The 14263-nt window shown below is 50.9% G+C and overlaps 1 protein-coding gene across 1 annotated transcript in view; it reads left to right on the top strand.

Annotated features, from left to right (window-relative positions):
- LOC106570508 (voltage-gated delayed rectifier potassium channel KCNH8) overlaps positions 1-14263 on the top strand; it is a 125329-nt gene that overhangs the window by 68853 nt on the left and 42213 nt on the right. The window contains exons 7-10 of the mRNA XM_014142916.3: positions 2451-2655; positions 4200-4412; positions 5164-5363; positions 6584-6833. Coding sequence (XP_013998391.3) covers positions 2451-2655; positions 4200-4412; positions 5164-5363; positions 6584-6833 — 868 coding nt within the window. The remainder of the gene's footprint in view (positions 1-2450; positions 2656-4199; positions 4413-5163; positions 5364-6583; positions 6834-14263) is intronic.

Here is a 14263-nt window from a genome sequence, read left to right as displayed (position 1 = left end):
ACATCTACTTTGTGCATGACACAAGTCATTTTTCCAACAATTGTTTACAGACAGATTATTTCACTTATAATTCACTGTATCACAATACCAGTGGGTCAGAAGTTTAAATGCACTAAGATGACTGTGCCTTTAAACAGCTTGGAAAATTCCAGAAAATGATGTCATGGCTTTAGAAACTTCTGGTAGGCTAATTGACATCATTTGAAACAATTGGAGGTGTATCTGTGGATGTATTTCAAGGCCTACCTTCAAACTTAGTGCCTCTTTGCTTGACATCACGGGAACATCAAAAGAAATTAGCCAAGACCTCAGAAAAAAGAATTGTAGACCTCCACAAGTCTGGTTCATCCTTGGGAGCAATTTCCAAACGCCTGAAGATACCACGTTCATCTGTACAAACAATAGTATGCAAGTATAAACACCATGGGACCATGCAGCCATCATACCGCCCAGGAAGGAGACGTGTTCTGTCTCCTAGAGATTAACGTACTTTGGTGCGACAAGTGCAAATCAATCCCAGAACAACAGCAAAGGACCTTGTGAAGATGCTGAAGGAAACCGGTACAAAGGTATCTATATCCACAGTAAAACGAGTCCTATATCGACATAACCTGAAAGGCTGATCAGCAAGGAAGAAGCCACTACTCCAAAACCACAAATAAAAAAGCCTGACTACGGTTTGCAACTGCACATGGGGACAAAGATCGTGCTTTTTGGAGAAATGTCCTCTGGTCTGATAAAACAAAAATAGAACTGTTTGGCCCTAATGACCATCATTATGTTTGGAGGAAAAAGGGGGAGGCTTGCAAGCCGAAGAACATCATCCCAACCGTAAATCACGGGGGTGGCAGCATCATGTTGTGGGGGTGCTTTGCTGCAGGAGGGACTGGTGCACTTCACCAGGGAGCACTTCATGAGGGAGGAAAATTATGTGGATATATTGAAGCAACATCTCAAGACATCAGTCAGGAAGTTAAAGCTTGGTCGCAAATGGATCTTCCAAATGGACAATGACCCCAAGCATACTTTCAAAGTTCTGGCAAAATGGCTTAAGGACAAGAAAGTCAAGGTATTGGAGTGGCCATCACAAAGCTCTGTCAGGAGGAATGGGCCAGAATTCACCCAACTTATTGTGGGAAGCTTGTAGAAGGCTACCTGAAACATTTGACCCAAGTTAAACAATTTAAAGGCAATGCTACCAAATACTAATTGAGTGTATGTAAACTTCTGACCCACTTGGAATGTGATGAAAGAACTTAAAGCTGAAATAAATCATTCTCTCTACTATTATTCTGACATTTCACATTCTTAAAATAAAGTGGTGATGCTAACTGACCTAAGACAGGGAATTTTTACTAGGGTTAAATGTCAGGAATTGTGAAAAACTGAGTTTAAATGTATTTGGCTAAGGTGTATGTAAACTTCCCACTTCAACTGTACATGGGTTACACTTTACACAGGCAGAACAATTCTGATATTTTTTTCATTAATTGGTCTTGGGACCAATCAGATCAGCTCTTAAAAAGATCTAATGTGAAAAGATCTGATGTGATTGGTCAAAAGACCAACTGGTGGAATAAATATCAGAATTGGGCTACCTGTGGTAAGGCAGCCATGTATGCTTTTACACAAAGTACAGGAGGACATTGTCATATTTATAGAACAGGACTCCTTCAATAGATAAGCCATCTCAGGCTCCTAAACTGAGGTAGATGATGGTTTGATGATGCTGATATTAGGTGATGTCAGATGGTGGTGATGCCAAGTATTGGTGATGCCAGATGATGGTGATGCCAGGTGTTGGTGATGCCAGGTATGGTGATGCCAGGTAGTGGTGTGGGCAGATGATGGTGATGACAGATGATGGTGATGCCAGGTGGTTGTGATGCCAGGTAGTGGTGATGCCAGGTAGTGGTGATGCCAGATGATGGTGATGCCAGGTTATGGTGATGCCAGGTTATGGTGATGCCAGATGATGGTGATGCCAGGTGTTGGTGATGCCAGGTATGGTGATGCCAGGTAGTGGTGTTGGCAGATGATGGTGATGACAGATGATGGTGATGCCAAGTGGTTGTGATGCCAGGTAGTGGTGATGCCAGGTAGTGGTGATGCCAGATGATGGTGATGCCAGGTTTTTGGTGATGCCAGTTAATGGGGGATGCCAGGCCATGTTGATGCCAGGTGATGGTGATGCCAGGTTGATGGTAATGCCAGGTGAATGCCAGATCCTCACTACGAGCTCTCTGCCATTTCCATAATGCAGTCGTGCAGGTCACATTGATCAAGAAGCAGCCGGTTCTGAAATGCATCTTTTAAGTACAACAATTTGCCAGTTAGCTGAGGAGGAGGAGGATGATAATGGCGATGAAGACTCTTGTCACTTGCTCACCTCTGTACCTCATCTGCTATCACTGTAATAGAACCACACCTGTCATTCATTCCCCACCCAGGTATCAGTAGTCCACCTGTTGAAGACAGTGCGTCTGCTCCGGCTGCTGCGTCTGCTCCAGAAGATGGACCGGTACTCCCAGCACAGCACTGTGGTTCTCACCCTGCTCATGTCCATGTTCGCCCTGCTGGCCCACTGGATGGCCTGCATCTGGTACGTCATCGGCAAGAAGGAGATGGAGGCCAACGCCTACTCCTGGGACATCGGTGAGTGGTGGGAGCGGCTACTTCTGTCTGATCAGGGATTTGGGGCATCACATCACCGAGCAGTTTGTTCTGACTTGGAAGGGGGGCTTCAGAGATGGAAAGCAGAAAGTAAAGGTCAGGAAGAGGGGTGGGAGGGTGAGGGGTGAGCATCTGAGGGGTGAACATGTCAGAGAATGGATCAGGGGTATAGTGGGCATCGCATCGGTAAGTGGCTAGTTCTGTCTGGAGGGGTTCAGGGATGGGATCTGTCACCTGGCTAGAGACCATGGACATCAATGAATTAGCCGGACATCGGTGAGCAGCTAGTTCTGTCTTAGAGCTCAGGGGTGGGGCTGACATTTGGTGAGTGGGTGTTTTTGGTTGGTAGTGTCAGCTGGTTTTCGCAGCATATCATGGCTTATGTGTGGTTGTTTTTGGCTAGCCTATATTAGCTTTCCAGCAAGCATCTCTCTCTGCAGTTTTAATGGCTGTGTTGATTATTTTATTGAATTGAGTGATTTCTAGCGAGACCTTCGTTACATATGCTATAACATATTCATGCATGGGGAATTGAATGTGACTGTGGAAAAAGCATGTCCTGTTTTTATTTGTTTCTGGGGTTATGATTGACAGAGTAGCATAGTCCCACAGTAATGACTAGTCATTGGCCCAAGCTTCCCCTGAACTACTCCAGATCCAACACATAATGAGGCCTCTAGGGCAGATCCCCAGTGAGTATCGATGAGCCAGGCGCTGTTCTCAATTACCTCTACCTGATGTCTCCAAACTGATTCTGAGTCAGTATTGATAGGGCCATGAGAAGCTGATGCTTTTTCCCCCAATTAACTCAGCCTCAGTGTCATAAAATGATCTGAGGTCAGTATATCAGGGCTACCGGATTAATGTGCTGTATCCCAATTACGGTATTCTAACGCTGATCCCACATCAGTGTCAGGAGCTCTGTGAGAGAGGTATATCCAATTACCATTCTTCAGTGTCTGGTGGAGGTCTCAGGGGCCTGATGGCTGTCTCAACACTCACGTCACAGATAGAACCTGACCTAGGATCAGTTTTGGTTCTCAGGTACTTCCTATGGATTGGATTGTTATGGGATGGATTGCGACCAGAAATTGTCCTGGTTGTTTCACACCCCCATTATTTTCCAAATGATGATCATTCTGCGCAAAACCCCCAATTTAGACTGGCCCACCGGGCTTCAGATGGACCAGCCCATCTGGCATTTTCCCAAAGTGCCCTATGGCCAGTCCGTTTCTACCTGCTATTACTCCAGTTTGTATGTTAGGCATCCAGGGCTCTGGATACAGTGGAGACAGTGGGCTCCAATTATGTTATATATATTTACATAGCTAGTGCAAGGCTCTGGGGAAAAGAAGTAAACCACGTAGGGAATAGGGAGACATTTAGGACAAAGCCTCACAAGAATGACTGGAGGAAGTTTCCACCACATTCCTTACACTTCTTCTACATCATGAGAGGGAGTGTACGAGAGAAGGGTAGAGAATTGGAACAAAGCCTGTCTTTCCCTCCCTCCTCTCTGTCTCCAGGCTGGCTCCATGAGTTGGGGAAGCGTCTAGAGTCTCCCTACGACCCCCAGGGGGAAGTGAACGGGACGGGGCTGAGCGGACCTTCTCTGAGAAGTGTCTACATCGCTTCTCTCTACTTCACCCTGTCCAGTCTGACCAGCGTGGGCTTTGGCAACGTGTCGGCCAACACCGACGCTGAGAAGATCTTCTCCATCTGCACCATGCTCATCGGAGGTAGGGGAGACACACACACACATACACACATCACAATTCATGCATGTAAAATAGTGGTCAGAAAGTGGTCTGTGACCGCCAGGCAGATAGTTCTATTTAATTGATGGTCATCATTTTCGTTATGTCTGGTTTCATCTAGTTGTACTGTGATAAAGACTAAAGTGGCTGATCAGTTGGTTTGGACCAGTTTTATCTGGTTCAAACCAGAGACGTGAACTGGTTTTGGGGCAGAGGGTTTAAATGAGGTCACAGTGGCAAGTGTTCTCCCTCTGGATGTTCATGAGTCTGGATGTGGTAAATGTCCCTGACTGCCTGGGGGCAATCACACGCACGCACACTCACACACACAGGGAGGATAGAGACATAAGGGGTGTGTGTGTGGGTGTGTGTGTGTGTGTGTCCCACACGCCTCATCTCCCCTGTCCCCAGTGTTTATGAGATGAAAACGAAGACCTAGCCAGCCCAGATAGAGTCTGGTATAGGTCAGACCTAGTGTGTACAGTATATAGGGGAAATTGAGTTATTAGCCTCGAGTAAATCTTTTTCTTCTCTTCGCTCAATCTCATGCCCCACCTCTCAATCTCATGCCCATCCAACTCCCAATTGAACCCTCCAAACAACCCCCAACCCCAATTTTACTCCCACACTCTAACCCCAAACCAATATCATGCCCACCCCATCTTCCAATTTCATGCCCCTGCAAATCCTAATTGAACCCCCCAAAACCCTGCTTCCCTCCCTCCCCCTCTAGCGTTGATGCACGCCCTGGTGTTTGGTAACGTGACGGCCATTATCCAGCGGATGTACTCTCGCTGGTCCCAGTACCACACCCGTACCAAGGACCTGAAGGACTTCATCCGAGTCCACCACCTGCCCCAGGGACTCAAACAACGCATGCTTGAGTACTTCCAGACCACATGGTCCGTCAACAACGGCATTGACTCCAACGAGGTGATTCAACTAATCAAGGGCTTGATGATGACTTTGATTGTAGACAATTAAGAGATTTTGCTGAAAATGTGGAGAGAGAGAGAAAGAGAGAGAGAGAAAGAGAGAGAGAGTGACTGAGACTCCCTGAGACAGAGAGACAGATACGTAGGTAGACCAAGAAAAAGATAGAGACAGAAGCTGAGTGAGAGACAGTGGCCAATCATGCCTCAGGAGATGTTTGCCTGTGAGACACATAACAGAACAGAGCAAAGCATTCATATAGGATAGGGAGATGAATCACAGATGTATGAATTATAGATAGGCCTGTTGATTAAAGTGGGTCTCTGTGGGCTGATGACTCATTGATCTTTTCTGCTCAGCACTTTTCTGTTATTTGCTGAAACAGTGACTGACAAACATTGTGTGTCAGGGATGATTAGATGTTGGAGAGATTGATTACTGTGATAGTAATGTAGCTGGTGCTTTGTGATGGGAACAATAGTGTTAGGCAGAGTTCTCAATATAGGGTCTGGGCCGGTATACATGAAGCGTCTCAAAATCTAGGATCAGATCCCCTCTGTCCATTCAATACAATTTGTAAAGATTCCTCCCCACTCTGCTGAAAAGTATTTTTCTCAGGAGTCATGGTTAAGGAGTAATGGTTAAGAGCGTTGGGCTAGTAACCGAAAGGTTGTTGGTTCAAATCCCTGAGCCGACTAGGTGAAAAATATATCGGTCCCCTTGAGCAAGGCACTTAACCCAAATTGCTCTGACTAAAATATATGTAAATGATTTTTGAATTGTGATTTATCAGGGGCTGCTGCAGCAACTTCAGCACTCCTACTTCCCAAGGCTATGCCCAGTTGTGCTGTGTCCATGCAGCACAGCCTAAAGTCAACACAACTTACTGAAAAAACACTTGCAATATTTTCACCAAAGTGCCTTCATTCAAAGTGACCTGATACATGCTGATGTTTGGTGACATCATCACTTTTTATTTATTTACCTGACCTTTTTTTAACCTTTATTTAACCAGGAAGTCCCTTGAGGTGAATAATAAAAATAAAAAAAAATAAAGAGAAAACTGACCAAGATAACAGTTTAGAGTCAACGCAATCATGCCATGGCTGTCAATCTCTCTCCCTCTCTCCCTCTTTCCTCCTTCCCCTCTCCTCTTCCTTTCCCTCTACTTCTCCCTCTCCCCCCCTCTTGCTCTCTGTCCACCTCCCCCCTCCCCTCAGTTGCTGAAGGACTTCCCAGATGAGCTGCGCTCTGACATCACCATGCACCTGAACAAGGAGATATTGGAGCTGTCTCTGTTTGCCTCGGCCAGCAGGGGGTGCCTGCGCTCCCTGTCCCTGCACATCAAGACAACGTTCTGTGCCCCTGGGGAGTACCTGCTGCGCCAGGGGGACGCCCTGCAGGCCATCTTCTTCGTCTGCTCTGGGTCCATGGAGGTGCTGAAGGACGGCATGGTGCTGGCTATACTGGGTGAGACATGGAGGGAGGGAGGGACGGACAGGTGGGCGGGCCGAACGGTAGGCTGACACGCAGGCAGGCAGGCCGGGGACAGACAGACAGACAGAGACAGGCAGGCAGGCAGGCAGACATACAGAGATAGGCAGGCAGGCAGGCAGGCAGGCAGGCAGGCAGGCAGGCAGGCAGGCAGGCAGGCAGACAGACAGGCAGGCAGGCAGGCAGGCAGGCAGGCAGGCAGACAGACAGACAGACAGACAGACAGACAGACAGACAGACAGACAGACAGACAGACAGACAGACAGACAGACAGACAGACAGACAGACAGACAGGGAATTCGAGTCCATTGTTGGAACACTTTGTGATGCTACTTGTCTGATTCCATCCCAACAGGCCACCTGTGGATCATAGTTTCCATTGTTGGGCGGAATCTACAGTCCTCTGTCGCCTGTCACTCCCATGAGTTATCCATCCATTCCATTCACCATGAATACCCCTGTTCTTTATGACTGTCACGTCCTGACCATAGTAAGTTGTTATTTTCTATGGTTGAGTGGTCAGGGCGTGACAGGGGGTGTTTATCTGTTTTTTGTATGTCTATGTTCAGTTCTAGTTTTTGTATTTCTATGTTGGTCGTTGTTTGGCATGACCTCCAATTAGAGGCAGCTGGTTGTCGTTGTCTCTAATTGGAGGCCATATTTAAGTTGATGTTTGTCCCACCTGTCCTTGTGGGTGATTATATTTTGTGAGTGTGTATGTTCCTCCTGCGTCACGGTTTGTTTTTCCCTTCAGTGTTTTGTTAAGTGCATTTTAGTTTCACAGTAAATAAATTATGTAGAACTACGAAAACGCTGCATCTTGGTCCGTTCCTTATCACAGCCATGATAGAATCACCCACCAACCAAGGACCAAGCAGCGTGGCATGGAGCAGCAGGAGTCATGGACATGGGAGGAAATGCTGGATGGCAAGGGACCCTGGAGGCAGGCTGGGGAGTACCAACGCCCGAAGGAGGAACTTGAGGCAGCGAAGGCAGAGCGGCGATACTATGAAGCGCGATATCCACCAAGAGGCAAGGACGAGAGGCAGCCCCCCCAAATAAATTTTGGGGGGGCATATGGGGAGTTTGGCTAAGTCAGGGGGCAGCCCTGACCTAACTTCCCGGGCGTACAGGAGAGAGCCATGGAGCAAACCGGAGCCAGTCAAGGAGTCAAGCGAGGAGCTTGACGCGAGATTCCGGAGAATGGTGCTGGCGGAAAGGGCACTGCGAAGCGGGCAGACAGAGGGGCGAGAAATGCATTACGGGGTAGTGCGCACTATCTCGCCCATCCGCACGCACAGTCCGGTGCGGTCGATATGGGCTCCGCAGTGTTGCCGGGCTACAGTGACCATCCAGCCAGGATGGGTTGTGCAGGCCGTGCGCTCCAGACCTCCAGTGCGTCTCCAAGACCCAGTGTACCCTGTGCCTGTTCTGCGCACTCTTCCTCCAGTGCGCCCTCATAGCCCAGTACGTCCTGTTCCTGCTCCCCGCACTAGCCCTGAGGTGTGTGTTACTAGTCTGGCGCCTCCAAAGCCAGCCCCACGCATCAGGCCTCCAGTGCGCCTGCCCAGCCCAGTACGTCCTGTCCCTGCTCCCCGCACTAGCCCTGAGGTGCGTTTTACTAGTCTGGCGCCTCCAAAGCCAGCCCCACGCATCAGGCTTCCAGTGCGCCTGCCCAGCCCAGTACGTCCTGTCCCTGCTCCCCGCACTAGCCCTGAGGTGTGTGTTACTAGTCTGGCGCCTCCAAAGCCAGCCCCACGCATCAGGCCTCCAGTGCGCCTGCCCAGCCCAGTACGTCCTGTCCCTGCTCCCCGCACTAGCCCTGAGGTGCGTGTTACTAGTCTGGCGCCTCCAAAGCCAGCCCCACGCATCAGGCCTCCAGTGCACCTGCCCAGCCTAGTACGTCTTGTTCCTGCTCCCCGCACTAGCCCTGAGGTGTGTGTTACTAGTCTGGCGCCTCCAAAGCCAGCCCCACGCATCAGGCCTCCAGTGCGCCTGCCCAGCCCAGTACGTCCTGTCCCTGCTCCCCGCACTAGCCCTGAGGTGCGTGTTACTAGTCTGGCGCCTCCTATGACAGTCCCCGCACGGCCCCAGTGCGCCGCCCAGCCCGCGCCTGCCCGCCCCCGCACGCCCTGGGGCGGCGCTGGCGCCCCAGCGTCCCCGCACGGCCTCCAGGCGCCTGCCCGTCCGGGGCGTCCGCCTGCTCCCCGCACTAGCCCTGAGGTGCATGTTACTAGTCTGATGCCTCCTATGCCAGTCCCACACATCAGGCCTCCAGTGCGCCTGCTCAGCCCGGAGCCTCCAGCGACGCTCCTCAGCCCGGAGCCTCCAGCGACGCTCTCCAGTCTGCAGCCTCCAGCGACGCTCCTTAGCCCGGAGCCTCCAGCGATGCTCCTCAGCCCGCAGCGTCGAGCGACGCTCCTCAGCCCGGAGCCTCCAGCGATGCTGCTCAGCCCGGAGCGTCCAGCGACGCTGCTCAGCCCGGAGCCTCCAGAGACGCTCCTCAGCCCGGAGCCTCCAGAGACGCTCCTCAGCCCGGAGCCTCCAGTGACGCTCCTCAGCCCGGAGCCTCCAGTGACGCTCTCCAGTCTGCAGCCTCCAGCGACGCTCCTTAGCCCGGAGCCTCCAGCGATGCTCCTCAGCCCGCAGCCTCCAGCGACGCTGCTCAGCCCGGAGCCTCCAGCGATGCTGCTCAGCCCGGAGCCTCCAGTGACGCTCCTCAGCAACCCAGAACCTTCAGCGGTGGTCTGCAGCCCAGAGCCTTCAGCGGTGGTCTTCAGCCCAGAGCCTTCAGCGGTGGTCTGCAGCCCAGAGCCTTCAGCGGTGGTCTGCAACCCAGAGCCTTCAGCGGTGGTCTGCAGCCCAGAGCCTTCAGCGGTGGTCTGCAGCCCAGAGCCTTCAGCGGTGGTCTGCAGCCCAGAGCCTTCAGCGGTGGTCTGCAGCCCAGAGCCTTCAGCGGTGGTCTGCAGCCCAGAGCCTTCAGCGGTGGTCTGCAGCCCAGAGCCTTCAGCGGTGGTCTGCAACCCAGAGCCTTCAGCGGTGGTCTGCAGCCCAGAGCTTTCAGCGGTGGTCTGCAGCCCAGAGCCTTCAGCGGTGGTCTGCAGCCCAGAGTCTTCAGCGGCGGCTTTTAGCCCAGAGTCTTCAGTGGCGGTTGGTGGTCCGAAGCCTCCGGCGATGATCCATGGTCTGGTTCCTCCGGACATACAGAAGCGGGGGAATCAGCGGGCGGTGGGGGTACTACGCCCGGAACCAGAGCCGCCGCCATAAGACATTATTCACCCACCCTACCCTCCCTTTGTGTTTTGTGTTTTATTATTTTATTTTTGGGGGGGGGGGGGGTTGTGGGGGTTGTTGTTTGGTAGGTGCAGTCGGAGTCCGCACCTTTGGGGGGGGGGGTATTGTCACGTCCTGACCATAGTAAGTTGTTATTTTCTATGGTAGAGTGGTCAGGGTGTGACAGGGGGTGTTTATCTGTTTTTTTGTATGTCTATGTTCAGTTCTAGTTTTTGTATTTCTATGTTGGTCGTTGTTTGGCATGACCTCCAATTAGGGGCAGCTGGTTGTCGTTGTCTCTAATTGGAGGCCATATTTAAGTTGATGTTTGTCCACCTGTCCTTGTGGGTGATTATATTTTGTGAGTGTGTATGTTCCTCCTGCGTCACGGTTTGTTTTTCCCTTCAGTGTTTTGTTAAGTGCATTTTAGTTTCACATTAAATAAATTATGTGGAACTACAAAAACGCTGCATCTTGGTCCGTTCCTTATCACAGCCGTGATAATGACTGCTACTGTATCTGACCTCCAGCTGTATGACGGCATCTGACAGAAAGACCATCTACACTTCTCTATATTTTTCCTCTCTTCAATTTAAGGAGCTTTACTGGCATGGGAAGCATATGTTTGCATTGCCAAAGCAAGTGAAATAAATAATAAACAAAAGTGAAATGCTCAATAAATATGAACAGTAAACATTACACTCACAAAAGTTCCAAAATAATAAAGACATTTCAAATGTCATTATGTCTATATACAGTGTTGTAATGATGTGCAAATAGTTAAAGTACAAAAGGGAAAATAATAAACATGAATATAGGTTGTATTTACAATGGTGTTTGTTCTTCACTGGTTGCCCTTTTCTTGTGGCAACAGGTGACAAATCTTTCTGCTGTGATTGCACACTGTGGTATTTCACCCAATAGATATGGGAGTTGATCATTTGATTTGTTTTCGAATTTGTGGGTCTGTGTAATCTGAGGGGAATATGTGTCTCTAATATGGTCATCCATTTGGCAGGAGGTTAGGAAGTGCAGCTCAGTTTCCACCTCATTTTGTGGGCAGTGTGCACATAGCCTTTCTTCTCGAGAGTCAGGTCTGCCTTCAGCGGCCTTTCTCATTAACAAGGCTATGCTCACTGAGTCTGTATTAATTCTTTCCAATGTGTCAAGTAATTCTCCTTTTGGTTTCTCATGATTTGGTTGGGTCTAATTGTGTTGCTGTCCTGGGGCTCTGTGGGGTCTATTTGTGTTTGTGAACAGAGCCCCAGGACCAGCTTGCTTAGGGGACTCTTCTCCAGGTTCATCTCTCTGTAGGTGATGACTTTGTTATGGAAGGTTTGGGAATTGCTTCGTTTTATGTGGTTGTAGAATTGATTTGGCTCTTTTCTGGATTTTGATAATTAGCGGGTATTGGCCTAATTCTGCTCTCTATGCATTATTTGGTGTTATACGTTGTACACAGAGGATATTTTTGCAGAATTCTGCATGCAGAGTCTCAATTTGGTGTTTGTCCCATTTTGTGAATTCTTGGTTGGTGAGCGGACCCCAGACCTCACAACCATAAAGGGCAATGGGTTCTACCACTGATTCAAGTATTTTTAGCCAGATTCTAATTGGTATGTCGAGTTTTATGTTCCTTTTGATGGCATAGAAGGCCCTTCTTGCCTTGTCTCTCAGATCGTTCACAGCTATGTGGATGTTACCTGTGGCGCTAATGTTTAGGCCGAGCTGTAATGATTTTCGTAGGAGAAGTATCGGAGTCAGGCGCAGGACACAGGGATGAGTGCAAACAAAACGTGTTTACTCAAAACAATAATCCAACTTCTCCCACAGCAATAAAACATGGTTGGGAGAAACACCTCCAACAATTACAAAACAGGAAACATAGATCGGTGGTAACTAGTAAGCCGGTGACGTCGATTGCCAAACGCCGCCCGAACAAGGAGAGGGGCCGACTTCGGAGGAAGTCGTGACAGTACCCCCCCCCTTGACGTGCGGCTCCAGCAGCACGCCGACACCGGCCTCGGGGACGACCCGGAGGACGGGGAGCAGGGCGATCCGGACGGAAGCGGTGAAACTCCTGGATTAACGATGGGTCCAGGATGTCCTCTGCCGGTACCCTGCTTCGCTCCTCCGGACCATACCCCTCCCACTCCAAGAGGTACTGAAGGCCCCTCGCCCGACGTCTGGAGTCCATAATGGCTCGTACTGTATACGCCGAGGCCCCCACACTGTCCAGAGGGGGCGGAGGAACCTCCCGCACCTCAGACTGCTGGAGCGGACCTGCCACCACCGGCCTGAGGAGAGACACATGGAACGAGGGGTTAATATGATAATCAGGGGGAGTTGTAACCTATAACAAACCTCGTTCAATCTCCTCAGGACTTTGAAAGGCCCCACAAACCGCGGACCCAGCTTCCGGCAGGGCAGGTGAAGGGGCAGGTTTCGGGTCGAGAGCCAGACCCGAGATCCCGGTGCATAAACCGGGGCCTCACTGCGGTGGCTGTCGGCACTCGCCTTTTGCCGCCTGATGGCTCGTTGTAGTCGTACATGGGCAGCGTTCCATGTCTCCTCCGAGTGCTGAAACCATTCATCCACCGCAGGAGCCTCGATCTGGCTCTGATGCCATGGAGCCAGGACCGGCTGATAACCTAGCACACACTGAAAAGGGGTAAGATTAGTGGAAGAGTGGCGTAGGGAGTTTTGGGACATCTCCGCCCAGGGGATAAACGACGCCCACTCTCCCGGCCGGTCCTGGCAATAGGACCGCAGAAACCTACCCACCTCTTGGTTTACTCTTTCCACCTGGCCGTTACTTTCGGGGTGGAAACCCGAGGTAAGGCTGACCGAGACCCCCAGGAGTTCCATAAACGCCCTCCAGACTCTAGACGTAAATTGGGGACCCCGATCAGACACTATGTCCTCAGGCACCCCGTAGTGTCGGAATACATGGGTGAACAGAGCCTCCGCAGTTTGTAGAGCCGTAGGGAGACCGGGCAAAGGAAGGAGACGGCAGGACTTAGAAAACCGATCCACAACGACCAGGATCATGGTGTTACCCCGTGACGGGGGAAGATCCGTCACGAAATCCACAGATAGGTGTGACCACGGTCGTTGCGGAACGAGAAGGGGTTGTAATTTCCCTCTGGGCAGATGTCTAGGTGCCTTGCACTGTGCGCATACCGAACAGGAGGAGACATAAACCCTCACGTCCTTAGCTAACGTGGGCCACCAGTACTTCCCCGCAAGGCAGCGCACCGTCCGACCAATACCAGGATGACCAGAGGAGGGTGATGTGTGGGCCCAACAGATCAAACGATCGCGAACATCAAATGGAACGTACACGCGCCCAACGGGACACTGGGGGGGAGTGGGTTCTGCACGTGACGCCCGTTCGATGTCCGCGTCTACCTACCATACCACCGGTGCCACTAGGCAAGAAGCTGGAATTATGGGAGTGGGCTCCGTGGACCGCTCCTCTGTAACATACAGCCGGGACAGTGCGTCTGCATTCACGCTCTGGGAACCTGGTTTGTAGGAAAGGGTGAAAGCAAAGCGTGTGAAAAACATAGCCCACCTAGCCTGGCGAGGGTTCAGTCTCCTCGCTACCTGAATGTACTCCAGATTTCGGTGGTCAGTCCAAATGAGGAAAGGGTGTCTAGCCCCCTCGAGCCAATGTCTCCACGCTTTCAGAGCCCCGACAACAGCCAACAACTCCCTATCCCCCACATCATAGTTTCGCTCCGCCGGGCTGAGCTTCTTCGAAAAGAAAGCACAGGGGCGGAGTTTTGGTGGCTTACCCGAGCGCTGAGATAGCATAGCCCCTATTCCAGCCTCGGATGCGTCCACCTCAACTATGAACGCTAAGGAGGGATCAGGATGCGCCAGCACTGGAGCCGTGGTAAACAGAGCCTTCAGGTTACCAAAAGCTCTGTCCGCCTCAGCCGACCACCGCAGTCGCACCGGTCCCCCCTTCAGTAAGGAGGTAATGGGAGCCGCCACCTGGCCAAAACCCCGAATAAACCTCCGGTAGTAGTTGGCAAACCCTAAAAACCGCTCCAACAGTCGACCAAGCACCATGCGTACAAGGAACACATGCTCAGCGCGGGTAGTGGAGTATATTAGAATGTCAT

The sequence above is a fragment of the Salmo salar genome, chromosome 14, assembly GCF_965601325.2.
Source record: "Salmo salar chromosome 14, fSalSal1, whole genome shotgun sequence".
Taxonomy (NCBI): Eukaryota; Metazoa; Chordata; class Actinopteri; order Salmoniformes; family Salmonidae; genus Salmo; species Salmo salar.
This window is presented reverse-complemented; position numbering and strand designations above follow the sequence as displayed.